The 27,797-nt window shown below is 39.6% G+C and overlaps 1 protein-coding gene and 1 pseudogene across 3 annotated transcripts in view; one reads left to right on the forward strand and one right to left on the reverse strand.

Moving 5' to 3' along the window:
- The first annotated feature begins 5,104 nt into the window (after window positions 1–5,104).
- Window positions 5,105–27,797, forward strand: part of pik3c2a (phosphatidylinositol-4-phosphate 3-kinase, catalytic subunit type 2 alpha) — a 43,119-nt gene continuing 20,426 nt past the window's right edge. The window contains exons 1-4 of one of the 3 annotated variants that reach the window (XM_086299447.1): window positions 5,105–5,253; window positions 8,717–9,959; window positions 22,567–22,664; window positions 23,945–24,105. In XM_086299447.1, coding sequence (XP_086155573.1) covers window positions 8,799–9,959; window positions 22,567–22,664; window positions 23,945–24,105 — 1,420 coding nt within the window. In that variant the 5' untranslated portion in view covers window positions 5,105–5,253; window positions 8,717–8,798. Of the gene's footprint in view, window positions 5,254–5,348; window positions 5,465–5,711; window positions 5,814–8,716; window positions 9,960–22,566; window positions 22,665–23,944; window positions 24,106–27,797 lie in introns of those variants that run through there. The other 2 variants (XM_086299448.1, XM_086299449.1) reach the window with 2 other exon arrangements.
- Window positions 19,529–21,356, reverse strand: LOC147325126 (uncharacterized; annotated as a pseudogene).

The following is a 27,797-nucleotide window of genomic DNA, read 5'->3' on the forward strand; positions in this document are numbered from 1 at the left end:
GCGGAGTTAGTGTGCAACACTACTCATATTATAAAACTGTTTAACAATGACATTTAATACTAGGGATACGCGTAGGGATACACAACATAAATGTTTTATTTCATCTTATATTTCATTTAGATATTCTAATTAAATATAGATTACACTTGGACATGCTGCAGACCAACATAGAGCTGAAAATACACTCGTTCGAAAACATAGCAGGAAGCCTTAAGCCTTAAGAATTATTATTGTTATTAAAATGATGGCCAAAAAAGCAATGAGACTGCGTAGAAAAACTCTTAAACTCCCTGCATTTAAATATTATATTAAGTCAACTATTATTTATTTATTTATTTATTTATTTATTTCAGCAAAAAGCTGGCGAGAAAAATGAGAGAGTGAGTTTAAGAAAGTCGAAATGGGTACTTATAATTAAGGTGTTCAGCAAAAAGAGAGGGGGCAAAAGCGAAGGAAAACTCTTATTGTGATTTGTATGTGAGGCTGAACAATAAGGAAGGAGAAAAGCACAGACTGAGAGAGAGAGGTTATAGTGATTAAAGATAGAGATGGAAATGTACTAATGAGTGAAGAGAGTGTGCTGAGAAGATGGAAGGATTACTATGAGAAGGTGATGAATGAAGAAAATGAGAGGAAGTGCAGAGGATTAGTAAGGAGGAAATGAGGGGAGCTATGCAGAGGATGAAGAGTGGAAAGCCAGTTGCTCCAAATGACATACCTGTGAAGGGTCAAGGCTTTGGGGAGAGAGAGCAGTTTAAAATAATCTTAGAGTCGGAGAGGATGCTTGAGGAATGGAGAATAAGTATACTGGTAACAGTTTTCAAGAACAAGGGTGATGCGCAGAGCTGTAGTAACTACAGAGTGGTAGAGCTGCGGAGCCATGAAGCTATGGGGAACAGTTGTTGAAGCTAGGTTGAGAAGAAAGGTGATGATCAAAGAGCAGCCGGCTTCAAACCAAGAAAGAGACCACAGTTGTTTGCTCTGAGAGTGTTGATAAAGAAGTCTAGGGAAGGTCAGAAGGAGTTTTACTGTTTCTTTGTGGATGCAGGGGAAGCATAGGTGCCAGGAGAGGAACTGTGGTACTGCATGAGGAAGTCAGCAGTAGCAAAGAAGTGGTGAGGGTGGTGCAGGGCATACATGAGGACAGCAGCACAGAGGGGAGGTGTGAGGTAGGAGTGACAGATGGGTTCAAGGTGGGGGTGGGGTTGCATCTGCTCAGAACTACTTCTTGTTTGTGATTGTAATGGACAGGCTGTCAGATGAGGTCAGGCAAGAGTTACCACAGACGATCATGTGTGCAGACGACATTGTGATCTCTAGTGATAGTAAGGAGCAAGTGAAAGAGAGTCTGGAGACATGAATGTATGTACTGGAGAGATGAGACATGAAAGTCAGTAAAAGCTAGATATACCTGTGTAAATTAAAGAGAGACAGATGGAAAAGTGAAGCTGCAACAAAAGAGGCAGTGAAGGTGGACAAGTCTAAATAATAGTCTAAAGAGGGAAATACAAGAGGGAAACTGAAAGTTAATAAGATGGTAGTGGCACCTGCTATGATGTATGATTTGGAGATGGTGCCACTAGCAAAAAGAAAGGAAGACAAGCTGAAAGTAGAAGAGCAGAAAATGTTAAGAAAGGCCAAGATTAGAAATGAGTACATCAGAGGCACAGATTAGCTTGAGCAGTTTGAAGACAAAATCAATCAGTCATGGTTTGGACAGGTGCAGAGGAGGGTTAGTGGACATAGTGGGAAGGGATACTGAATATGGATCTGCCAAGCAAGGAGAAGTGGAAAGACCACACAGAAGGTTCACGGATGTAGTGAAGGAGGACATGCAGTGGGTCAGTGTTACAGAGGAGGATGCTATGGACAAGGTGAGTTGAAAGTAAATGATCTGTTGAATGATGATCCTTAAGAGGAGCAGCTGAAGTACTTCTACTACTACTGCTACTTTTACTAATAAAAAGTAGTAAGAGTAGATAATAATAATTTGAGTAAAGAGTGAATTGTAGTTCACAGTAAGAAATGACTTACTGGAACAGTAAAGTAAACCAAAACACGATTCTCCATTTAATATTCAAATGTATCTTGTAAAAATTAAATGCATTTTATGCATTAATCAAGTCTGAATTTATTTAGCATTTTCTTTAATCCTCGCAGGGTGAAAAGTATACATACACCCTCACTAATATTTGGCTGTTAGCTAGCTACAGCTCGACCAGGCACTTTTGGTACCCATCAACAACCTTCTGGCAAAATTGGCAGTTCATTTAAATTGGTTGGTTTCCTGGCATGGATCCATGTCCTCAATTTTTCAACAGGTTGAATTTTAGGCTTTGGGAAGACTATTTCAAATGGTTAATGTTAGCCTACTATATCAATGTTTACATGTCCAACTATCTAGCTGTTGATCTGAGGTGAAGATGAAGAATTTGGAGGTAGTTCTCCTCTTTCATTATTCCACCACTTTGTGCAATGTACCAGTACCACTACAACCAATTAAGACCCGTAGCATGATGCTTCCCCCACCATGCCTGACAACTGGTACAGTCTTTTAGGCTAGAATCTTCACTTGTGCTCCTCTAAACATATTTCTTGTCATCATAGCCAAATAGCTCATGCTTTGTCTTATTTGAACATAAAACTTTTCTTGAGAAAGCATTTGGGGTGTTCATGTGGCCAGCTAAAATTTTCATTTTAAAAGTAGGTGTTGATTTTGGAGCAGGGGCTTCTTTTTTGGTCAGCATCCGATTAGGAGGGTAATCCATCTTCATGGATATTGAAGATGGATCAGTGATGCTGTTTGGACAGTGATGCTGGTCTTCCAGCAGTTTCCAGTTCATGGCAGGCTTAACACTTGGTGGTTCCAGGGTTGAAACCTGAAAATCCTTACTAATTTCTATTCATTTATGGGTGATAGTTGGGTTTTCTTCCAGACCTTTGCAAAGTGATGGTGACATATCTGAATAACGTGTACTTATGTCAGTGGCCTATGGTTACTTTTACAGAAAGGCAAATGTACCAAAAGTTACCAAATAAACATTTATTCAAACCACTCCTTTAGGAAAAGAAGCAATAAAATGTTTAAACTGTTGATCTTCTCTACATAAAACACACTGGCCAAGGTGGTTAGTAAAACGAATGTGTTATGATGATAAATCACTGAAGTTCATTTCTCAGTGCTAGATGGGGAATGCCACTATTATCTGCCAAGAAGAGTGCTCAGATATCCAGCCAGAATTATGCCAGAAGCTTGTTGATAGCTACCAAAAGCACCTCATAAAAGTGAAACTCGCTAAGGGGTATTAAACAAACATTAGTCAGGGAGTATATACACATTCATATATACTCCACATTAACATTCTCTTTTTTCTATGCTTAAGTGCTTTCTATCTAACATTCGCATACATTTATACTCTGATAGATGCAGACTGGAGCAACCAGGAATCAAACCCCCAACCTTCTGAATAGTGGAGAACCTGCTTTATCTCCTGAGCTTCAGCCATCCCATGCATTGAAACAATAAGAACACAACATGAATTCATTAAATGTGTGCTTTATTTACTTGACTTTTACTGTATTAAATAAGAATTGCATTGAATTACACATAAAAAGGTATTAAAAATGTCTTTAAAAACAATTTGTTGGGTAACAATAGGCCAACAGGCCAGGATGTGAATTAACAGAAATCAGCAACAACAAACTTTTTCAAAGCTTGTGTTTTGCTCTGTTTGTTGTTTGTGTTCCTGCTATGCTCCTCTTTTGGCTCTTCATTTCCCTCATTTCCTAAGGAGCTACTAGTCTGGTTCTCGTGGCACTCTTTTCCTGTCAAATGGTAGTTCTTTCTCTCCACCTTTGCCAAGCACTTGCTCATAGATTATCTGATTGTTGTCTCTCTTATACAATAAGACCTTAATCTTAAAACAGCTGTTATGAACTGAACTAAAAAAAATCTCAAGTGTTCATGCACCACAGAATATAACTTTCTTAAAGTGCATTGCTAAAGTATTGGGGCCAGAAGGTACAGTAGGTCATGTAGTTATCGGAAGGCTGGCTGCTCCAGTCAGCATACCTAAGTATCTTTGGGCAGGATACTGAACGCCAAGTTGCTCCCAGCAGATGTCTTCATTAAAGTATGAATCTTGGGTAGTAAGCACTTTGGTGTAGAAAATAGGTGCTTGTATGATTAAGGCAGGTTTTATAAAGCACTTTGAAGGCTCAAGCAGAGTACCCATATGGAAAAGATATATATAAATCTTATAAAGTTTTTATCTGTCTTGTATGAAACTTGTATGAAAAGCATACAAGAGTGAAAACACATATAAGATCCCTTGAAAAATTATATAATGAAACTTGTATGTTTTGTATACCTACTAAAAAAAAAATATGAAAGTAATGAGAAAGTGGCCACTTTCATGAGTAAATCATGTAAGCCTTATATGATTTATATATGATTTACTCATGAAAGTGGCCACTTTCATGAGTAAATCATATATGTTTTTACTATTTCTTTTCCATATGGGTAGAAAAGTTATATATATAATAGTTATGATCCAATAACATAATGTATATGATTCTGCATAATGTATTTTTTACTTAGGAACTTTACAAATTCCAAAACTTTACTTAATTAAAGTATCTGAATACTTGTTTAACTTTGAAAAACAGCTTTTTAATGCAAAATAAATGTCATTCTTAATCAGAACCAGATTTCAAGTACTATGTTTTTATTATGGTCTGGAGCATAACTGTGCAAATGTGAAAAACCTTTATAAACAGTTACTGGCCAGTACTGAGTTAGTTTGCAAGACAACTGTTATTATTTCCTAAAGGTCACTATTACCACAAGATAGTTTTGACATCTGGAAAATTGTACACAATGTTTTCTTTATTACTTTTCTAAACTCTTTTTGTTTCTGGTCAATTATTCTCATTTACTGTGCCCTCCCTGCCTTGTTCTTGGTCTCACACGTTCCAGTTCATTTAAAAGACCCCCAAAGCACCCCTCAGAAATGATAGAATTTCTATAAATAATAGAAATATGAAAACTTTTCGACACCGACCACTTTAGTCCACACAGTGGAGCTGTTGTCACAAAATGAAAACGAGACCCAGCCAGGCAGAAAAGCTACCCAACTGTGTCCAACCAAAAGTCCACCAACGACCTCAACAGGAACTGACGTTCCCTCTGTGCAAGTGGATGGAAAAATGCAGCTGCAGGAAAAATGGCTCCAAACGCCGCACCGCTAAAAGGTGAGGAATAAAGCTTTTTACAGCCCATGTCTGCCTGTAAAAGTTTGATCTTGTGGTTGCCTGCAGTCATCGGTTGTGTCTGAGTCGCGTTCGACCGTTTCCCGTTTGAGGAAATCAGCATTTCTTCGTTACTGTGGGTGCTTGGCAGGACCAGAGCAGTTGCCCGGTTACTTTTAAAATATTAAATCATTGTCTCCCACGGAACAGTCCTGTAAGTTGTCCTTGTATGGTTAAATTCAAATGTGTTTTATGTTTACTCTCAGTTCCGTTCTTTTTGGTTGTTGTGTTCGCGCATTTAGCAGGTTTAGCGGCTAACTTAGCATCCAGCACAGGCAAAAGTTATAGTTAAAAAAAACAACTAATAAAACAGCCATTAAAAGTATCAAGGAGTGGAGTTAAACCGAGCTAACCGGATGTTTGCAAGAGAAGTTTGTTATTATTGGTTAAAAGTCACTGTTCTCGTTTGTTTATCACAAGCTGGCTTTTATTTTAAGATGTGTACAATGGGAAAATACTAAATGTTCGTGATTTATTGACAGTACACATCATGTTGGTGTCAGGTGAGCATCAGCAGACGTGTTAGCTAGCTGTCAAAATAATCTGTAAATAATATATGTGTGTTTGTTAACGCCAGAAATTGCTCGATATTGTTCTGTTAACGTACAGATCATGCTTTATCAAACGCGTCGTATTTACAATCTTTTTCTAAGTGTTACGTAATACTACATTTCTTGGCTGGCCACAGAGCTAAGCTTCTAACAACAGATCTGAGCTACAAACACAGGGTATGGGACCAAACTGTGTCTTCCTTGAAGTTATTCCCAAAAAGATGAGCCGGGGGATTACGACAACACGATCTTAATAGTATCAGAAAAACTACTCAGCACTCTGGTCTTATAAGACGATTATCAATTGAGGGTCGTACCTTCTTTGAACATATCATCAATTCAAACTGAATATGAACTGCTTGTGGAGCAGGGGCGCTTCCAGAATTTTTAAATAGGTGCTATAAAATAAATCGTTTAATATACAATGTATAAATCCTAATAGAAAGTTTAACTATGAAAATATACTCAAAGTACCCAATATTAAATCAATAATTATATTAAAAAGTATATATTAATGTATATACTTCTTATAATATTATATAATGAGATCAAAATGGTTGGCTTTTTATATTTTTAAGTCTGCAAAATAGTAAGTAACTTAAGCTTTAAAATACATGGTATGATGTGCAAAGTACATTATTTGCACCCAAAGCATAGAGATGGCATAGAATAGAACTAGTTAGAAGTTTAACACCGGGTTATACAGCATAATCCTGTCAGCTTTTGTTTTAGTTTACAGGCTTGGATTCCTGCCTTGGCAACAAAGTGACTAGTACCGAAAACAGAAAATAAAAACTTGTTACTTATTTTACTATTTAAAAACAACTTGAACTTTGAACAGCTCCACAATGTGTTGCTTACTTCTGCACTTTTTCTTAGTTACTGGATGTGTAGACTGCCTGTCACTCATTAGGGCTGAAGTCAAAGTGTGAGTTCAACCTCATCGTGCTATGTTGTGCAGCCAAATGTTGCTCAAAACAATAAAACTTTTTTAAAAACTGATAAATGTGTATATCTCAGTATGTAAATCTAATTCCATGAAAACAAGCTAATAAACAATATAAATGCACATAATAGTGACAGGTAAAGCTTCTTAAAAGGTAAATTAAAATTAAGGAGGACATTTAAAATCATGATTGAGGCTTTCTGAAATCACCATTTCCAGAAGAAGAACTGTGGATTTTTTTTTGTCCATAAACCTTTTCACTTAAGCAATAATTTTTACTGGATGTGACTCAGCAGACTGATTCTCTTCTGAATAATTTAGCAGTAGTGAAGTAATGCTCAGATGTTGAATTAAGGTTAAGCACATCCTGGTATCTGCCATCAGTTGCCACAGAGAGATGGCACAATTTGCAGTGCTTGACTTGGCTCTAGTTGTTTTTTTTCTTTCTTGGCTTCTTCTCTAGAATCTTTTTTCCCCTTGTATGTTTAATGATAACGCACATTCCTATCTTAATTCAGCATCTCCTGAATGCAGTCGTTGTTATAATTCTTATAGTGTAGCATCAGTGTAGTGTTGGATCATTCTAGTAAAAAGAAATTAGGTTAATCTATTCTTTATTTTCCTTAGTCTTTTCCCTATGTTGGTTCATCGGCTCAGTCTGCAGTGCAAAACAGTTAAGTAAACCAGAATAGTATTTTTGAACATGCTTTCTCAGATTAAGCTAGTGTTTACATTCAGAATCAGGAAGTAGCTACTATTTAGTGATCAGCGCCCAGTGTGCTAGCAGTTAACATGCTCAGACCTTTTTGATTTATGACTACATAAACAAACACTAAGCTGCATTCTACATTCAGTGCAAAATCAGTTATATCTAAATCGTCTGGCATGTCTGCAGGGAGTTATGACATCAATGGCAGCATGGACCAAAGGATTGTGACACTTTTCATGCATTTAATGTCTCCGAGCTGTTTTCTTGGTAAAGTTGGCACCAACCTATCTAAGTCATTTGCTCAGTGACTGCAGCCACATTGTCACTGCGTGCTGGGGTTTGCACAGCTGAATAAGACAGTCTTGGGCCATGGTGCTAACATAATGCTAACAGATTCAGACAGAGCCAGAGGAAGCGAGAGAGAGAGAGATAGAGAGAGAGCCATTGGGCTGTTTAGCATGCCAAATTCCTCAGCTGCACAATAGTGTTAGGCTAGACTGAGCTCCAGCACAGCCAGCCTTCTCCACCACAATGGGAGGGGAAGCTCAGGAGAGGTTGGTGACGCCTGGGGAGAGAAGGAACTCACTCAACCCCAGGGCTGTGATCGTTCGATGAATGGTTGCTTTGAGTAGGCGCTGTGTCATTTTGGAATCACAAAGCACTCTTTGCAGCAATGTTTTTCACATATTATAGACGTGGGATACTCTTGGTCGTTTCCTGTTGTGGAAGGTTAGCCATAAATAGTTTGGATTTGGGGAAAAAAAGTAAAATGCAAATATTGTTTAGATTTTTGATTATGATCATTTACAAATATTTGTAATGTACACCACATAGAAGTGTATAAAAATATCATTTCTGGCTATGAGTGAGTGAATCAGGTTCATTGTCAGTGTGACAGGCCTATGATGTAGCCCAGGCTAGTTATGTGACCTAATTGATGCCCCTAGCTTCAAAACACACATAAGTAATTATTGGCTCTGCGTATGTGAAACTAGGAGTTGATCAATACAAAAAAAGCATGGTGGGCACACAGTCTCCATTCTATGCAACTACTTGTGGCCCCTGGATATCTGTAGCTTAATGGGTAGAATTATTCAATAATTTTATAGGTTAATATTTCAATTCCTTCTTCCTTGCTTTGATTCTGTTTGACCTCATCCTGTTGTCATAAATAGCTTTTCTCTCTCTTTTTTCTTTTAGGTGTTTAAAACCTTGTTCCTCAACCCTTTGGGCCACGCTGACTTAAAAGCCATCATATTCATGGCACCTTCCACTTGACAGAATGGCCCAGATATCAAGTGGTAATGGGTTCAAGCTGGATGTCCCCCAGCCAAAGGGGGTTGTGGGTAAAGAGGAAGCCCTTCGTATGGAAGAAGAGGCTTTAGCAAAATTGCAAAGGGAGAAGAAACACACTCTTACAGCTACAGCCTCCTCATCTTCCTCTGGAGCAGCATCCTCGTCTTCCTCTAAGCCAAAACCATCTAAATCTACCACTACTGTTCCTCAGCCTTCAACTTATACTAATAGACCGGACAAGGACCTCATTGTTTTCCCAGAGACCAAGAAACAGGCAGAACAGGATACGTTCAGGGATATTGATGTTGAAAAACTGACCAATGAGGAACTCGAAAAGCTCCTACTTGATGAAAACTTTGGAGCTAACAGCTCCAAAGTGTCCCGCCCCTCGTCACTTCTGGGGTTTAACCTCAGTGCCTCCTATCCTGGAGGCCATGCTTGTAGCTCATCTCCTTTCCAGAGCAGCCAGTGGACACCTGCTCTGTCCAATCCATCTAGCTCTGGTGTGTCCACTCCCACCCTTCAGCCCACACCAATGTTCCCATCAGCTCCATTTCCCAAACCAGGAACATTTCAAAATGGATTCACTCCAGCCATGACACCTTTCATGGCCTTGCCGACCATGGCTTTCACTCCCATCCAGCCTGCTGCTGCCATGGTCTTCCCACAGCCAACTGTAGACCCAGAGATGGCTAAGTTGTTTGACAAGATTGCTAGCACCTCAGAATACTTGAAGAATGGTAGATTGGCCAGCACTGATGTTAATTCCTCTCAAGCAGGTATAGCCTCTTTGGCACCAAACCCACCACCACAACAACCGGCAGTTATGGAATCTTCTTCCATCAGCCGTTTTGAATGGCTGGATCTGGACCCACTTACAAAGCGAAAGTCTGAGAATGAGGAAGCACCTCTGGAATCGGTAGATAGTTCACAGACTGTGTCAGGAGCTTCTGCGGGCGATCCCTGGGATGCAGTGCTTGAGACTAAAGGCAACAGTAGTAACAGTAGCAGCAGCCCCAAACTGGAAGGCAGAGTTTCTCACACAGGTCGGTCACAACATAGGCGGGCATCAACAGGAGCGCCCGTCGCTAGGAGTCACTCACTCAACATCCCCGAGACCTCGTCACAGCACAAAACAATCAATCAGGTGGGAACACAGTAAAATTGAAAAGTTTGAATTTTTAATTCACACTAATCATCTTTTTAGTGTTTACACAATTTTATAAAGGAGGAGAAATTTTTATCATTTTATGTCTCAACATGGTTTAGTTGTTTAGTTGTTTGCCTGTTTAGTCAGGTCACCATCAATTAAATATCAGCAGTTATACTAAGCACTGCTACTCGTCACTTCCAACCATTTACCTTATCCAGACCTTATTTATCATCCACTGTTAGAGTGCTCACAGCATAATTGCAAACGTGCATTTTAGAATGAGTGAGGGTATAAAACAAGTGGTCTTGAAACATTGGTGAGTGAGTGGGCTTAAATATTTTGTTTTAGAGCAGATGATAGCAGATTACCTCGTTCAACCAAAACACCCATGAACATGTTGCTTACAACTGCATCTATATTCCTTATTCATTCACAAGCAAAACATCCTCCTTACTTCTGCTCCCTGTAATTAAGTATTTCATTGTGGTTAGCTGCCCACCGTTTCACCTCACAATTTCCTCACAGCTCCATTTTCTGAATAATTTTGCCGTGCTGGATGGGAGTGATCTAATTTCTCAAAATGATTATTTAGATCATTCATTTGGGACAGTGCTGTGGGCAAGTGGCATGGGTTTTCTCAAATTTTTTTTTTTTTTTTTTGTTAAAACTGAACAACCATCTGTCATCGTTTGGCTTTAGCTCTGAGTTGTGGTTGCAAGACAAGTATTTCTGTACAGAGTAGCATAGCCATACTGAGGCCTACTAGCAAAAATATACATGTGTCATTATATGTTCCTCTTTCTACTCTGAAACGCTCCTACTTTGAAATGAAAATGTTTAATCGGCAGTGCTTTTCAGACATACTGGAATATAAAAAGGTGCTATGGTATGTTTAGTTACTACTGTCTACAGCTGGTAAAAACGAGTAATGTAAATGCAGACAATACACCGATCCTTTTACTCAAATATTGCATTGCTTTACTCACAGTGGTCAAAACCACCTGAAAATCTTGATTTATTTAGACAAAGCTCCCACTTCCTGGTCATTGTGTTTCAGTGTGTCAGTACCAAACAATGGGTCTTGGGTGCCTTTGTCACACCAGGATATATAGAGAGTATCATACACCCCCCCCCCCCCCCCCCCCCCACCTTTTTTTTTATTTTTATTTTTTTATTTAAGGATTTCACACATAATTTGGCATGGTTAAATGGTTTTTTTTAAGTGTGTACTTAGGACATACAGACATACCTTGCCTTTTATCAAAGGCAGCTTGTATACAGTTCATTCCACAGTTGATCTCTTTTTGCTCAGGAGGATAAAACGGTGGTTGCTTGCTTACTCTTGCATGTATATTAGGCCTAGGGTCAAGCATGTGGTGAGTCTACTGTGCCGTGTAACTTGAGCCTTTAAAGCTTAGCCTACTACAGATATGTCCCTCTACACTCTGTTTTTATCTGCTTCAATCTTGTCTGCTCTCTTTGTGTATGTGAGGCGATGATGATGTGTGTACTTGCTATCTCTCCTTGTTCAATCTGCTTGCTTGCTTGTTGGTGCCCGTGCTGTTATAAACAGGAACAAGTCTTCACAGATCCCCAGTGCCCTACAGCAGCAACAGAATGACCTAACAGATTGCCCTCTTGGCTTGCTATGCCAGCTCCACTCGTTTACACTCACTAGGGAGAACTGCTTAGCTACTGTGTTCTGAGCATGTAATGAAAACAAATTGGCTTACATTTCCCATCTTCCAGTTTTTTTTTGTTTTTTCATTTACTTTTTTTCTTTTTCTTTAAATGTATTTTGACACAGAAAGTGGCTAGCTAGCTTCTTTTTTTTTTACTCCTCCTTTATTCACAAGATAACACCACAGCAGGTGACTCTTGGTTTAGGTATTTGTGTCTTCTCACATGTCAGGTGAATGTATAAACCTCTTTATTATTGAGCCACCAATAAAGAAAGTAGCTAGAAGACAAACAGAAAACAGTGAGGCTATAGTCTGTAAGACATGAACAAGAACTTAGTAGTGAAACTAGACTTCAAACCACATTGTGCAGGAATTGCTAAACCATGTCTGAGACTGCACACTAGGGTGTAAATTTCCTCCACACCATGCATGCAAATCCTGTCTAAGACTTTTTCATTTTTTTTAAAGTTAGTAATAATATTTTTTAAGTCAGTGATGATAATAATGAGGGTTTATTTGTATAGCACTTATCAAACCAGTATTGTAAAATGTTTCGTCAACATTGTTGTGTTTGTTGGGGAGAAAACTTACAAACATACAGTACAGCACTTCAGAGTCACACTGCTAGCGATCGAAGATTTATGCAAGTTTGACAAGCTGAATGCATTCTGTACTGTATAGGAGACACGGTAGGAGTTTTATTGACAATGGTCTACAGCCAATCAGGATGCAGAACATAATGCACTGTCAAAAAAACCCAAAAAACGGAAAATTGCACCAAAAGAAGTCAGTGAAACAGAGAGGTTGTGAAAGGTGAACCGCGTTATAGCGAGGGACCACTGTAAACTCATTTTTTATTGGGAGTGGTTGACCTTGTTTATATTGTTCATTTGGACAACTGGATGCTAGATAACTTACCGACAAATAGACAATAATATGATGTAATGAACTTACCATCAATAAGTATCTGTTATGACAGAAAACATCTACAGTAGAGCCCGTACACAGTACACATATTAAACACAGCCCTACCTCTAAAGCTTCAATAGCACAGCAACATATATTGAAATATATGGTTTCACTTGCTTTGTGATTGTCAGTGCTCTGTTTTAATGTTGTTTATGAGCTGAATTTATACCAGCAAATGTCAGAAATCACAAGACATTCCCAAGATTATTGTTTGAATGTCTTTAAGTTAGCCTGTGGTTGCCAGCCCTTGTTATATCTGGCAAGAATGTATTATAAGATGCGGTCGTGTGGGCAGATGGGGTGTAAGATGGAACAAATGTGCTTGAACTTGAAGACTTTGAGTCAGAATCAAGCGATCGGCTGTTGTGTCTGCCCCTGTTTCCTTTTCTACTACACTGCCCCTACCCTTTGTCTTGTGTTGTCTTCTGTCTTTCCTTTTTCATTCTGTCATTTTTATTTGTCTCTGGCTTGTTGTGTCCTTGCATTCTTTCAGTATGTTACTTCTTACTGGTGTCAATTTCATTCCTTTCAATTTCTTATAGTTTTCAGTCTGTTAAATAACTGATGGCTTACAGTGCTCAGCTATGATTTCTTAGTTTAGCTTTTTAGGATCAAATGTGTAAATTAATGGTAATCAGCAAAGTAATTTCTCTTTCTTTAGAACCGGTGATACACCCTAAAGCATCAGTGTCTGTTCAGGCCTTGCATTTGCTTTTTGCAAAGGGGCCCTGAAATGCATCATTCTTCAAGGGTATTGGGGCCATATACATTTTCATTAGCTGTATGCATAAATTGTCTGAAATGAGGCTAACTCATAACTCTACAGAGAATTGAAAGATGTACGAAAGATTTGTTTTAAAAAACCATTAGCCTGTATGTTGCCTAAATAACTCAGTTTTCAGTATTATAACTGATAATGAACAGTATGACTATTGTTAGTAGATAATATTAAATTTAGGGGAGTAGTGTTAAATTACACAAACACTTCTGGTCTTTCAGTGCAGGTTAGTTAAGCATGTGTGCGGCTGTTTGCTCATGCTCTTGTTATTAAAAAGACTTGCAGGGAGATTTATCTCCACAGGCCATTTTTATCTGAATGTGAGTTGTGAAAGAAGATCGCAATGCGTGGTGTGTATTGAAGCCTACACTGTACCTTTTTTTTTTTTCTCTTTTTGTTAAATCTATCACACAGACAAATCTTTTCTTCCCCCACATATCTAAAGGCTCGCACAACCTATTTTACTTCTCTCACACCTCCACACTGCCACATTTTCTCTTATTATTGTCTAATTATACATTGTGAATAAGTGTAGTGAAGTGCTAAAGTGCATTTAAGACTTAATTTTCTTTTCCAACCAAATGCATTATTAGAAGATGTTGCAGTGCTGGGATGTGATGTGCATTCCAGTTAAATATCTGACTCACTGGGAAACAGCTGTCTGTCTTCTAACCTTTGAACTTCCTTACTGGTACAAAAGAAGAGTATTGTGGAAGAGTAATTAAGCAATTAGAAGGGAGATACTAATGCACACAATAATAATCCTGCTAACAGATGTAAGAGAAATTAGGAAATGTTTCGGACAAAGTCCTTTTTCCAGTTACGAATATGTCACAGTCTCTGCTTCATGAAGACTTTGTTCATTAAGATACTGTTTGTTTGGGGTTTTTAAGCTAGGTGTTTCAGTTTATTACAGGAAGTATGACTTCGATAGACACTGGTCACTTCCTTATTGAAAGAAGAAGTAGATTTGTGTTCTCGAAGCCATTTGTTCCTCTGATGTAAAGCTCAGCATTTCTTGTTGAAACAGCCTCCAAATTGTTAAAGACTTTCTTGTATGTGAAGCTCAAACATTTTAGCTTAATGGAAGCTGCTTGTATACACAACCCATTAAAAGGAAGCAATATCCTATCAGTAATTGCTCGAACTCTGTGAAAGCCTCACTTACCCTTCCTTATGTTAATTTATATTGGAATATAAAACCTAGACAATACCAAGAACTAGAGAGTTTGGAATATTGGTGGCACTTGGTTTGAAGTATGTAAATATGTGTTTGTTTGCCAGAGGAATTATATCGTATCTCCCACAGCTCAGAGGATGGGATCTGTGTGCCAGGTTACTCACTACCTTCCTCCTAGTTCCATCTTTAAAAACTTGGGTGTGGGTTTGCCAATTGATTTTCTTGACATTGGCAAGAAAATTTATCCTTAGATCTACACTTCAGGTAAATACCAGGAAGAGAGGTGAAGGGGTAAAATAGTGTTAAAGATATTTTTTTTACACCTGACCTCAACTCAGACTCAGGGCAATAAGTCTTCTAGGAAGACAAACTTTCTGTGAGCATCTCTTGAGTGTATTTCCAGACAAGCACACCTGGGAGTCTGGAATGGTTTTCCATGTTTCAACATGTTGGCAGTAAGTCAGACTGCCTCTGTTTTTACACCTTGGCCTTTGCCAATGACTAATGTAGTTCTATTTTGCCCTCCATGTTGAATCGCGGTCATTTGCAGGTTAAATATTAATTATTCAATATTTTTTCTATTCTGACACAATCTGAAGTTTGAATTGGCCAGCCTTTTTTTTTTTTTTTGCTAAGCAGTTTCAAGTTACTCTGTAACTTCTCAAAACTTTATGGCTGGTCAGATATCCATATTTGCCAAATACTATTTGTGTGCAGGTTTCATGTTGACAGTCTAGGGTAATTCTCATTTGGCTTGCACATAGAGGTAAGGACTTATCTGGTGTCTAGATACACACTGTAACTCAATGCTGATGCTGGGCATGGAATTACTGCCAGCCACCAGCTGAAACTGTACTGCCACTTTGTTCAGTTAGAAACAAGCATGAACAGACTGCATATGTAGTATACACGCACATGGTCCTTCATTCATGCACTTAAGAAATTAGCTTTTCCTTTCTTAGTTATTTATTGCTCATGGTTAAATGATAATATAATTTAATTTATTTATTTATTTATTTTATTTTCCTTGTGCTACATTTCAGCTCATTTCTGTATGGGATCAGCATGCCAAATTAAATTTTGAAGGGAAGGGCAAGTCCTACAGTCATTCCACAAGTGAAAGTGTGAATAGTTGCTCTCAGCAGCTGGACAAAAAAGCAAAAAAAAAATATATGTGAGGGTTGCATCAATTGTGAAATTCTGGGCCAATACCACTCCAGTTGGACACTTAACACTCTCCTGGCTACTCTGTCAGAACTATCAAAATGAAGATCAGATTATTAGAAATGGCTAAACATATACAAATGTTAGGGATTTTTTTTGTTTTATTTTTTCCTGAGCCTTTTCACACTCTTTATGTTTGTCACTAAACATCTTTCAAATGCTAATATCTGTGGCACTTTGCTGCGCAAAAACACGATGCCAGATTAGTATACGGAGTATGGCAAATGTTAGCAGTGCTAGCACAATCTATTCTCTTTTCTGGTAGGTTAGCATCTATATGTTTGTTCAGGATGTGGTTATGTCATTTTAATGTGACACGGCCTCTAGACAGCTGACATACTTTTCTAGGTCTAAGTGCTGTAAGGCCGCACTATTCTGCAGTGGGTTTTATCTGTCTTACTCTAAACATCACAATGGTGCAACAGGGGGCTGTCATTTGTTGCATGTATCAGGTGGCTGTTTCTGCACACCTTAACTACACCACCTGGTTATATGCTAACCAGTGGTATCCCATTGGTGCTGGCTTTTATCACTGCATAACTTGGTAACCAGTTATTTCATCTGTCAACACTACACATCACATTTGTCGTTGACATGCTATGGTTTCTAATTGTCAGATCCATGCTAGTCTTTTTCTGTCTGTCCACCCTTGAGAATGAATTGTTCTAAAAGTGTTTCAGCATTTCACATGTTCATTGAACATTCAACCAGTGTGAAATCAATGTGGTACAGCACATAAATATGGGTCATCTTATTTGCCATTTGCCTGAATGCTAATATTAGTCAACTAGGCCAGAAGTAGTTGGTACTGTTTATCAAGTTTATCTTTATCCTAAAATAAAATAAAAAATTAGTAAATGTAAGTAAATGTTTGATTGTGACTCAAGGCAGACTTTCAAGTACTCTTTTCCTGAAGGCATTCGTCAACATCACCTAAACTACAAATTGTGACAGCGGAAAGGTGTGGATGTTGGAGGTAAAGCTGCATTTTGACTGTCTGACAAGAACTTAGTTAAAGTGCTCTGATACATTTAGGCCATGTGTCTCGCATGCCTTAGATGGCTGCTCATCTTCAGAAATAACTCTGGTCAGTCACTGTCTTAATGTTGGTAAAACGTGGATAGATTCAAGCCCTTAGGTCACAGGTGTCGAACTCCAGGCCTCGAGAGCCGGTGTCCTGCAGGTTTTAGATGCGTCCTTGATTCCTTCGCACCTGATTTAAATGGCTAAATTACCTTCTCAACATGTCTTGAAGTTCTCCAGAGGCCTGGTAATGAGCTAATCATTTGTTTCAGGTGTCCTGATCCAGGGTGAGATCTAAAACTTGCAGGACACCGGCCCTCGAGGCCTGGAGTTCGACACCCCTGCCGTAGGTGTTCTCTTTAAACAATTGCTGAGGAAGATATTACTGAAATTTTATGTCTTTCAGTGTTATTTAGTATGCCTGTGTTGTATAACTGTTGTATATAACCCCAGGAAAAAGACAGATAATTTTACATCTGTCATTTTGATTAAGCAGGAGTCTTGTGTTTTATAATTGATGTGTCTCAGTCTGAAGCGGAATGTGGCCAACTAACTGATGCGTGACATCAAGGACAAACAAGCCTGTCTCCCCGAACTGAATCGAGCCAATAGGGACATTTTTCAGGATGGTTATATTTTCTACCTTTTCCAAACCTCTCAGCAGGTTTGGAAAGTTATGAGAAATAATTTGTGACAAGTTTCAGTCTTTTTGTCTGTTAGCTGGAAGAAATTCTCACCAAAGTTGGGTTTCAGAAAAAAACATATTCATGTAATTTTTCAGCCTTTGTGCACCAAAATAAAGATCTGTCCTGCAAGTCTGTAAAGTGGTAAGCTTGACAACAGTTAGTAGTGCCTTTCTGAGAGTGTTTGAGTGTTACCTGTGACCACATTTGTGGCTATGTTGGCGCCCCTCAAGCACAGGCAGACATCGCAGTAGCCATTGTTTTTGAATGCAGAACTTTTTTTCTGTTCTTTGGCTTAGTTGGTCAATCCTTAACTATATCTTGTCATGAGTACATGTAAACAAATTGCCAGAAATAAAATAACATTACAAAGATGTCTTTTATCTTTTATTAAAAACACACACACAATAAGAGGGATGAGAGAATGAGAAGGGCGTTGACTGAGAGGGAAAGCCAAAGAAAGCTCCTGAATTACGAATGGCTGATGAAGAGAGTAAAAGTGTAGGTGGGAAAATGACAACTGAACCAGTAGAAAAGAAAAAAGACTGCTTCTTTCAACTGCAGTGGTTAATGCAGTACTTGTGATTGCATTGTGATGAAAAGGGAATGCTTTGTGTGTTGTAGAAAACTCTCTAAACTAGAGACACATTACAATGAAACAAAGTATTGGATAACAGAGAATGTTGCTGTTGGAATTTCTCCGTCCATGAGTGTGCTAGGGAATGAGCAGGAAGGTTCTTTCAGACAGAGACACTAAATTGTAGTGCAGAATCTATGGTTATGCCATTCAGGTGGACTTCAAAGAAGTCATTATTCATGGTGTTCATGTACACAGCAGAGTATAATCCCAACATCAGCAGAAGCTGGCTGTCATCTTGCTTGTACTTTGACTTTTCCTCTCTTTGAAAGCAACAGTGAAGGTCAGCAGTTTCAAAGGGAGTGGTTCACATAAGCTACTTAAGTGGCTAACATCGCAGATCACAACATTCTCTGTGGATACCATTGCTCCCCTGTACTATTGGATATATATCACTTTTCTAGTCACCAGTTAGCCTAAAATGACTGTCCTGGAATATGTGTGAGGAAGTCAGTTGCCAGAAAAATCCCATATGGGCACTTGAAAAACATACAAATTATGCTCTGAAAAGTCTGACCTGATGAAGGTATTTGAACTTCTCGCTGTGAGACAACGCTGGTAACCAATGTTGTTGAAAATCTCCTTTTGAAGCTGGAGAAAACTCGACTTATCCCAGCTCCTTTTCAGCTGGCAAAAACAAACATGCCTTTCTTTTCTTTTTTCGTTCTTAAGACGTTACCTATATTGTCAGCCATTGTTTATGGCGAAGGGTCATGGGATCCATGACCTTTTTAATATTAAAGTTTTTTCATTTTTATGTAGTATCCACTCACCATCAATGCATACATCATTCAAAACTAGGTTATGCAAATAAAGCTAGCATGCAAGGTTGAATAATACCATGCTGTACTAGAAGGAAAGGGTGTTTGACTAGTTTGTGTACTGGTGCATTCATTGGAGAAATTTGGTAACACCAGTATACTTGTGGAGAATTTGGTCTTTAGTAAGAATCTGAGATGAAAGTAATTGTTCAAGACATGACTGATAGGTTTGATGTGACCAGTCCCACAGCATACTCTCTGTGTCCTTTAAGGCCAGCCACCATGACGATCATAATCTGTTGTACTCAGACTGTAAAACCAGAAACACAATGTCATCACACATCACAGTAAACGGAGGCGGAGCGTTAAAGACTAATCAGCTCGTGAAGCATACGAAGCCATTCCCATGACTCTGGACACCAGGATCTCTCAGTCTGGGTCTAACAAAATTGATCAACCAAAACAAAGACTGGCCTGTCTCACTGTACAGCCCGGTGTGTGTGTGTGTGTGTGTGTGTGTGTGTGTGTGTGTGTGTGTGTGTGTGAGTGAGAGAGAGAGAGAGAGAGAGAGATGTACTATGCCTGTCAGCTCACACGACCTCATTGGATTATCTGCTCATGTTTGTTTTTGGTGCAGCAATCCTGCTCCAAACATAAACACTTCAAATATCCTCTACTGGTCTCATTCTTTGCTGGGTTTCTGAGGTTTACTTTGTTCCTTTCCTCGCATTTTCTTCCTTTTGCAATTTTGATCCTGTTTTTTGGGTTTATTTTGTTTTTTAGTTTCATTCTCTTTTTTGTTTGATACCTTTCTCTCTCTCACTCTGTTTGTCCTGTATGTATTTATTGATTTTTTTTTTGTTTGTTTGCTGTTTAAAACTTTTTCCCCCTTCGAACCGAGATTCCTTCACGTATGCGGAAAGTAAAACATATGAAAATGTGATCACTCAGTACTTTTCGGGTTACAGAATTGACCCTTATTTATTTATTTATTTAGTCAACCTTGATAATTATGTTTTGTTCAGACATACCATGTTGACAGATTTGCTACTATTCTCCAGTAGAGTAATGTGTAGATGATAATACGGTATTTAAGACAAAGTTTGACACCAAAAAAACTGCAGGGCAGAAACCCACTCTACTTCATCCCTGCAGGGATTTTCGGTCCCAAATTTTGGCCTTGGGTCCTCTACCCGAGACCTGGGAGCTTGATGGTCCTGCACAGTATCTTTACAGAGGTCTCAGAGGTTGTTCCTGGGATCTGTTGGAGGCACTTGCCTATCTTGGGAGTCATTGCACCGAGTGCTCCGATTACCACTGGGAGCACTGTTGCCTTCCCCCTCCACATCTTCTCGAGCTCTTCTCTAAGCCCTTCATACTTCTCCAACTTCTTATGTTCCTTCTTCCTGATGTTGGTGTCATTTGGTATCGCTTCGCTCTATCACTACAGCCATCTTCCTCTGTTTGTCTACCACCACTTTGTCCGGTTGGGTAACCATCACCAATTTTCCGTCTGTATCTGGAAGTCCCACAGGATCTTAGCTGGGTCATTTTGGACCACCTTAGGGGGCGTATCTCATTTTGATCTCAGTCCTTCCAGGCCATATTTGGCACAGATGTCTCTGTATACTATGCCGGCCACTTGCGTTCCATGTATGTCCTGCCAGCTAGCATCTTGCACCTTGCTGTTATGTGCAGGACTCTCTCAGGGGCAACTTTACACAGCCTGCACCTGGGGTCTTGCCGTGTGTGGTAGACCCCAGCCTCTATGGATCTTGTGCCCAGAGCTTGTTCCTGTATTGCCATGATTAGTGCCTCTGTGCTGTCTTTCAGTCCAGCTTTGTCCAGCCACTGGTAGGATTTCTGGATGTCAGCTACCTCCTCTATCTGCCGGTGGTACATACCGTGCAGGGGCCTGTCCTTCCATGATGGTTCCTCCCCTTGATCCTCTTCTTTCTTGGGTTTCTGCTGCCTGTATTCACTAAGCACATGGTCAGTTGTGACAATCTTCCTGATGTACTCCTGGATGTTTGTTGTCTCATCCTAGACAATGATTGTGATACTCACAAGTCCCCAACCCCTCTCTCCTTCCACTTAGTGTATAGCCTCAGGGTGCTGGATTTGGGGTGGAAACCCTCTGTGCATGGTCAGGAGCTTCCTTGTCTTGATGTCAGTGGTTTCCATCTCCTCCTTTGGCCAGCCTATTATCCCAGCAGCGTACCTGATCACCGGCAGGGTGTAGGTGTTGATGATCTTGTTCTTACCATTCAGGTGACTCCTCAGGACTTGCCTGACCCACTGCAGGTACTTGGTGGTTGCAGCTTTCCTAGCAGCCTCTTAGTGGTTCTCATTTGCATGTGGGATCCCCAGGTACTTGTAGCTGTCCTCAATGTCTGCAATGTTGCCTTCCGGTAGTGCAATCCAGTCAGTTCTGACTACGTTCCATCTCTTTGTTACCGTATGTTTGTTTGTTTGTTATTATTTTTGCTCGTTTATATGTTCATTAATTTTTTAATTTGCATTGTTTAATTATTCAGTCATTACACAAGTCTTGCGTGATGACTTCCATAAAACCCACAAGACTTGATCCAGGAGCAGCTCAAGAAAATCTGAAAAAAAAATTCCCATAAAAGGAATTGTGTGGGTTAAATTAGCAGGACATTACAAGCTGTAAAAAAAAAAAAAAAAAAAAAGAGAAAAAAAAAGCTAGTTGTCCAGTTTTATTGTCATCAAAACATAGAAGCTCAGCTCCATACTCCCCACCAAGCTCCTCAAAAAACTGGATTCAGAATTCCTCAGAAGTCTCTGAATGGAGAACCAAACTCTTATTATGGCATTTAAGATATTTCTTTCATCCCTTTTCTTTCTTTCCCTTCCCACAGTCCTCAGACTTCTTTGGGAATTATGTCAGAGTCACAGATTTCCAACGCATGACTGAGCACTTTATTTAGACCGCCTAGAGCCTAGCACCGGAAGGGGCAGGACCCTTTCACTTCTCATTTCCTGTACCACAGGAAGTGCATTCCTCAGCTGCTGGCAGTCGAACCACAGTTAAGAGCACAGTGTAACTGTGAGTTCCCGGCACTGGGCCAGCCTCCAGGAATCTTGGAGTAACTCCCAGTGGGCTGTCTCAGGATTTGGGCTGTGAGTGACAGAGCTGGATCAAGACAAATTTAGAACTCTCACTTCTTAAAATTATTTTGAGATTAAAAAAGAAAAAAATTGTGTGTAAGAAATATCCAGTTCAGCTGTTGTCATGTTTATTTTGACTTGAACCAAACTACTGCTTGACCATAGGTTAAGAGGCAGCAGCATAAAATAGCTGGGAAACTATATAGGCATCAAGCTTTTGCCATTGCTGACATGTTCATTCCCTGTAGGATTCATAGCTCTGAGCTGTCTTTAATCAAACTGCCCTTTCAATAGTCCACCACCAACAATCAACACAAATCACCGTGAAGACCTTTAGCATTGCTAAACCTTAGCACCTTTACACTGATATATGGAGATTTTAATTGAACGTACTAAAAGCGAATGCCACTGAAGCCATACCCCCGCTGCTTTCTTTGTGCCCTGCTTGTCTTTTGAAATATGTAGGTAGGTTATTCATGTTTTATTCTAGTTCTCTGACTCGGTATCTACATGTTTGACTGTGCTCCTGTAGGAGAAGGGAAAAGGAAACGCTCTGGTAAAGAATGACGCCCTGGAAGAACAGGATGCACAGAACCTGGAGATCGTTGCCTTCTGTGAAGACATAGCATCGTAAGAACCCTCTTCTTGCCATTGCCTTTCTTATATGCTTAAATATAAACATGAAACAATTTATTAAACCGCTCACAAAGTCACGTTTCACATACCACAGGATCTTCACAAGTTGGAGCCATTAGTTCTACTGATAAGTTAAAACGGTGTAAATGATGGATGTAGAGAAATGTATGAATGTAGGGAGATGTTACTCGTTTGCAGTCTCAGTTCTTCGCCATATTGGTTTTCAGAGCAAAAGAATCACTATCTTTGGATGAAAGAGTGGAGCCACAAGTCAATAGTTAAGTTTAAGGGGAGTCCTTGTAGGCTACTGCTACTTTTGTCGAGACACCTGTCTGTTGAAGGATCCATTCACCCTCCTCATAGTTTTTATAAATGAAACGATCCACAGTGGCCAAAGGCTTCTTTTTTTTTGTTCCAGGCTATAAATACACATTTTTAGTTAGGCATGTGGGATTCTGTCAATTTTAAGATAGTCTTAAGTGACATTTACACTAACTGCAGTTTTTTGCCCTTGGATGTTGGTTTCATTTTTTTTTTTTTTGATCCAAAGGCTGCCCCTTTAGTGCGGCCTGTAGGCAGTGAAGCACACAGCCACAGAAATTACTTTTAGTTGGTTGTAACTGCCTAAAAAGATGCTTTTACCAAATATAGAATTTCATGCATGCATTTGCTTAATTGCATGGTTTCAATTCTCTTCATTGCTTGAGGCTGTACAGAATTTCTCACTCCGGTAGTTATTTTGGGTGGAGTAAAGATGACGCTCTGCTTGGAGAATCCATTTTCATTGTGTTAATAAAGTCAACACCCACTGTCGTTTGCCAAACAACTTCCCTGCATGCTTGTGGGTCAACAAATGGTTTGCATGGATTCTGTTGAGAGAACATGGTGGGGGGGTAGGGGGGGCATTTTCATAACATTGTCGGTCAACATCAGACACTTACAGATGACTAATTTGAGGCCTTATGGAAGCTTCTTGGGACTGGAGAGTAATTGGTTTTCAGTGATTTTATAGGATCTTTTCCATGTGTGTAATCATAATGTGCTATTCAGATTTGCTCTCCTTTCTCCCCTCCATCCATTTTTCCTGTTACACTGCCCATCCTGCATTTAGTAGTCTCATCCAAGCCAGCTGATTCATATGCTTGGCTTGCCTTGGCTTCCCCTAATGTATTTTCACTGGCCAAGTAGACCAAAATATGAATAGCAGAAAGTGCTGTACGTTTGTATTCTGATTTTTTTTTTCTTTATTAACATTTTTATTCTCCCCCTACCAGCCTACGTTCCAAATTCCCTCATGATGACATTGCAACCAACCCTGGCTTCGTCCTTAGCCCTGTCATTACCCAGAGAAATGGTGGTGGTGATAATAGCTGTTCTGTCAAGGTTTCTATCGAAATCTCTGATTCTCAGCAGCCTGTAACCTTCACCTGTGACGGTAAGCATCTGAACAAAGTCAGAAATTGTCTGTTCTATGAGCCGTGTTTCAATCAGTTCTTTACAGGATGAAAGGACAGAATATGTGCTTGATACGTCACGTGATACAAATGCCACTATGAAGGAACCAAAGAGGTGTCAAGTTTGTTTTAGCTTATTTGTTGGATGCACCCCTATTTGATCTCAAACTGTTCTAAAATTGTTGCATAATAACCTGTTAAGAAGCCCAAAGAGTTTGCTGTTGGTGCAAAAGAACAAAAACAAAAAAACTACTGTCATAAATCCAATTTATACACTCGCACATCTCCTTACTGCAGGGGGTCCATAGGCAATGTCTTTGTTAGTCAGAAAGCTGAAAAACTGGTGATGATTCAAACCTGTGGTTCAGACTCTTCAGACAATTGCTTGATCCATTCTTAGCGACTTTCAAAACAGTGCTTCCTGGTGCAAAATGCCAAATTCCTGTACGGATGGGACACCACGTGAATTGGCTAAAAAGGAAACTTGTGCCTCTTTGCCTTTAAGAGCGAGCAGCTCCAATTTCAGATAAGAGAGCTCTGAAGGAGGAAACAACATTCACAGTTGCCAAACTCTTCGCACACACATTTTTCTTTTCATTTTTTTTCTGTCGTGGGAATTATATTATGTTCCTTTTCCACACAGATAAAGGTTTGTGCCCTCACCATTCAGTAGCCATGTTGGGCAAAAGGAAGTGGAGTTAGTTTTTGTTGTGTTTTTTTTCCCTCCTCAAGGTCCTATTAAGGATTTTGGTTTAGTTCCCTGTTTATTTGGGGAGCTGTAATTGGCTAACCCCTCCTTATTCACATACAAATCTACAACCGCTCTGACTGACATGTCTTTAAGGATCTGAAGCCAAACACACTGGAGGCTGTCAGGCAGTCCACTGCGCTCTTTTGTTGGACATGTTATTCCAACTGTGTGACCAAATTCACCACTGTCTGGGTCTTTGAGGATCAGTGTGTCTGTGTGTGAGTGTATATCTAGATTATTTTGCATCTTACTGTCTGTGTCCATACCCGAAAAAAAACCATGATGCTTGTTTCGTTTTAACACCAAACATATTTTCTTAGACATAGACAAGTTCTCAGGCCTTAGTGTGTACATATATATTACTTATGACATAGGCACCACTCTGAAAAGCCCAGTTCAAAATCAAAAAACCTATGAGAAATGTATTTAATACTTTTTTGCTTTTTGTAGGTTCCTGCTTCTTATCATAGTTTACATTGTCTTCCCAGTCACTTTCTAAATAGGGTTCTTTTGTCCATGAGTGATGTCTTTTTCATTAGTTCAACTCAAAGCTAACCCTAAACCTTTCTCAGTGTTGCTCTTCATTCACCCACTTTTTGGTCTTGTCCTTTTTTCAGAAACTACAAATTAAAAATGCCACATGAGAAATTTTTCCCATCTACTCTGCACCTTCTTGTCTCCATCTTTTTCAGTTTTTTCTTTTCTTCACACATTCTATTTGATCTTCATCTTCTCTTATTTATCACCCAGTAGCTCATCTTTTATCTGTTGTGGAAGCCTCAAAATTTTGTGACTTTGTTAGTGGTGCATCCACTTGCAGCTGATTTTCTTATTATAAATGAAAGTGTATTTTATTAAAAACAATGTTTGTGCCCTTCTGAAATCTTTGACTGTGCTCATATTGTAGAGAATAGGCCGACAGAGAAATAACTGATTGTTGTAAAGTTTGGCTGTGAACTGCTGCTGCCTTCTCAGGGATTCCTTACATACTGTGGCTGAAGAGGGAAGATGGAAGAGAGTGAGAAGGGGAGGAAGCAATACATTTAAGAATTACAAAAGAGGATGGAGCAAAAAATGTGACAAGCTAAAGGGAGTAAAGAGATGATTTATAAAGGAGAGAAACCAAAGAATGATATTTATGAAGAAACTCTGTGCCAAAGGTACAGACTTCGCGTAAGAGAATGAGAATTGCTTGAAGTGAGAAGTAAATGTGTAGAGAATGACAGAAGTGAAATTCTAAGACCCGGGTTGTCGTCTGCTGCTGGGAGGGTGTTGGAGAGGCGACAACACCATGTTTCTTAAATCTTTCACCTACAAAAAAAAAACCTCTGTCAGAAAGAACTTTTAATAGGTAACGTCTAACTAAACTAAAATGCAGAAATCAAACTGGCTGTGGCTGGAATGGGAATTGGCACCTAGAAGTCTAAGCCCATAGTACTCAACCGGAAAAGGGTGGAGTACCCACTTGGAGTTGGGAATAAGTTGCCAAGTGTAGTTTAAGTATCTCAGGGTCTTGTTCAAGAGGAAGGGAAGAAGGAGCAAGAGATTTACAGATCGATTGGTGCAGCATCTGCAGTAATGAGTGCGATGTACCGGTCTGCTGTGGTGAATTGATGCTATAGATGTACTCTTCAATCTGCATTCCCACCCTCACTTTCGGCCACGGCCCGTGGATAGTGACTGAAAGAATAAGAGCGTGGATACAAGCAACGGAAACTGGTTTCCTCTGAAAGCTGTCAGGGCTCTCCAGTTGAGGTTGTTTGGCCCTCTGCCTAGGATGCCTCCTAGGTCAGGTGTGTTAGGCATGTCCCACTGAAATGAGGCCCTGGGTTAGACCCAGGACACACTGGTGACATTACATTTCTCAGCTGGCTTGAGAATGCCATGGTGTTCGCCCCATAATAGCTACAGGAGGTGGCTGTGGAGATGGGCAGTCTGGAGGTCTTCTTAGGCTGCTGCCCCCATGGGACGGATGGATGGCCTGAAATTCTTAGTATCATAGAATCACTAATACAGTATGCTTTAATTATCAACTTTAAACTCTTCCACTTTCTGTTATGTTTTAGCATGGTACTTTTCTTCTTATTGTGGTTTTCCCTTTGCTGTTGTGGGCCTCTTTTTCTTTTTTTTTCTTCTTCTTTTTTTCCCCCTCTTTGATTCTCTCTGACAATTGGACTTGTTACAAAAATATAAATCTCTATTTCCTCTCTTCACACCTTTCCGATCTTTGCCTTGTAGATTTAACAAGTGTAGAGTGACTTCTGACCCTCTTACTCGGATTCTACATAAAAGGGATTTGACATGCACTGTAACAAAAAGTAACTTTTGTTGGTCTCACTTTGTTTTCAGTTCTGTGCGCGTGCGTGCATGTGCACTAAATCAACCATTAATATTTTTGTTCGAGTGTGACTCCACCAACACCATTCCCCAGTCATGTGTGAAATGGTTAACATGTGATTTCGGAATGTTCTCCTCTTGTAACTGGTGCCCTCAAATATGCCCGCTGGGAATTCCATTACCAGTTCAGAATACTTCCAAAATGAGGCATAGTCTGTGTAATTGCATTGTTATAAAATGCTCTTGTAGCACATATATGACCACCATTGCCACACAGGCATTGCAGTGCTTGCTTAAGCAGCAAGAAAAGCCTCACCATTCCTCCAAAGGGTGGAGGGTGGTGTGTTATTGCTTTAGGCAGGGGTGGTCCAGCTCCGTGTGTGTCAATATGAACTTCTTTTAAGTAACCTGAGCATGTGTGCTTAATCCAACGTCTAGATGTTTCTGTGTGTGAAGAGTCTGTGTCTGTCTTTTTATCTGTCAGCCTGTGTTTATGTATATTCAGTGTGCTTAAAAACTCAGTTGAAGAAGGTAAACAGCAGAATAATCTGCTGTGTGTCAAGTTACGCTCTCCACCTAAGCTTC

This window comes from Aulonocara sp. 'chitande type north' Nkhata Bay, linkage group LG7 (genome assembly GCF_057382095.1).
Source record: "Aulonocara sp. 'chitande type north' Nkhata Bay isolate Kocher_YH1m ecotype deep benthic linkage group LG7, A_spYH_male_GT1.1, whole genome shotgun sequence".
Lineage (NCBI taxonomy): Eukaryota > Metazoa > Chordata > Actinopteri > Cichliformes > Cichlidae > Aulonocara > Aulonocara sp. 'chitande type north' Nkhata Bay.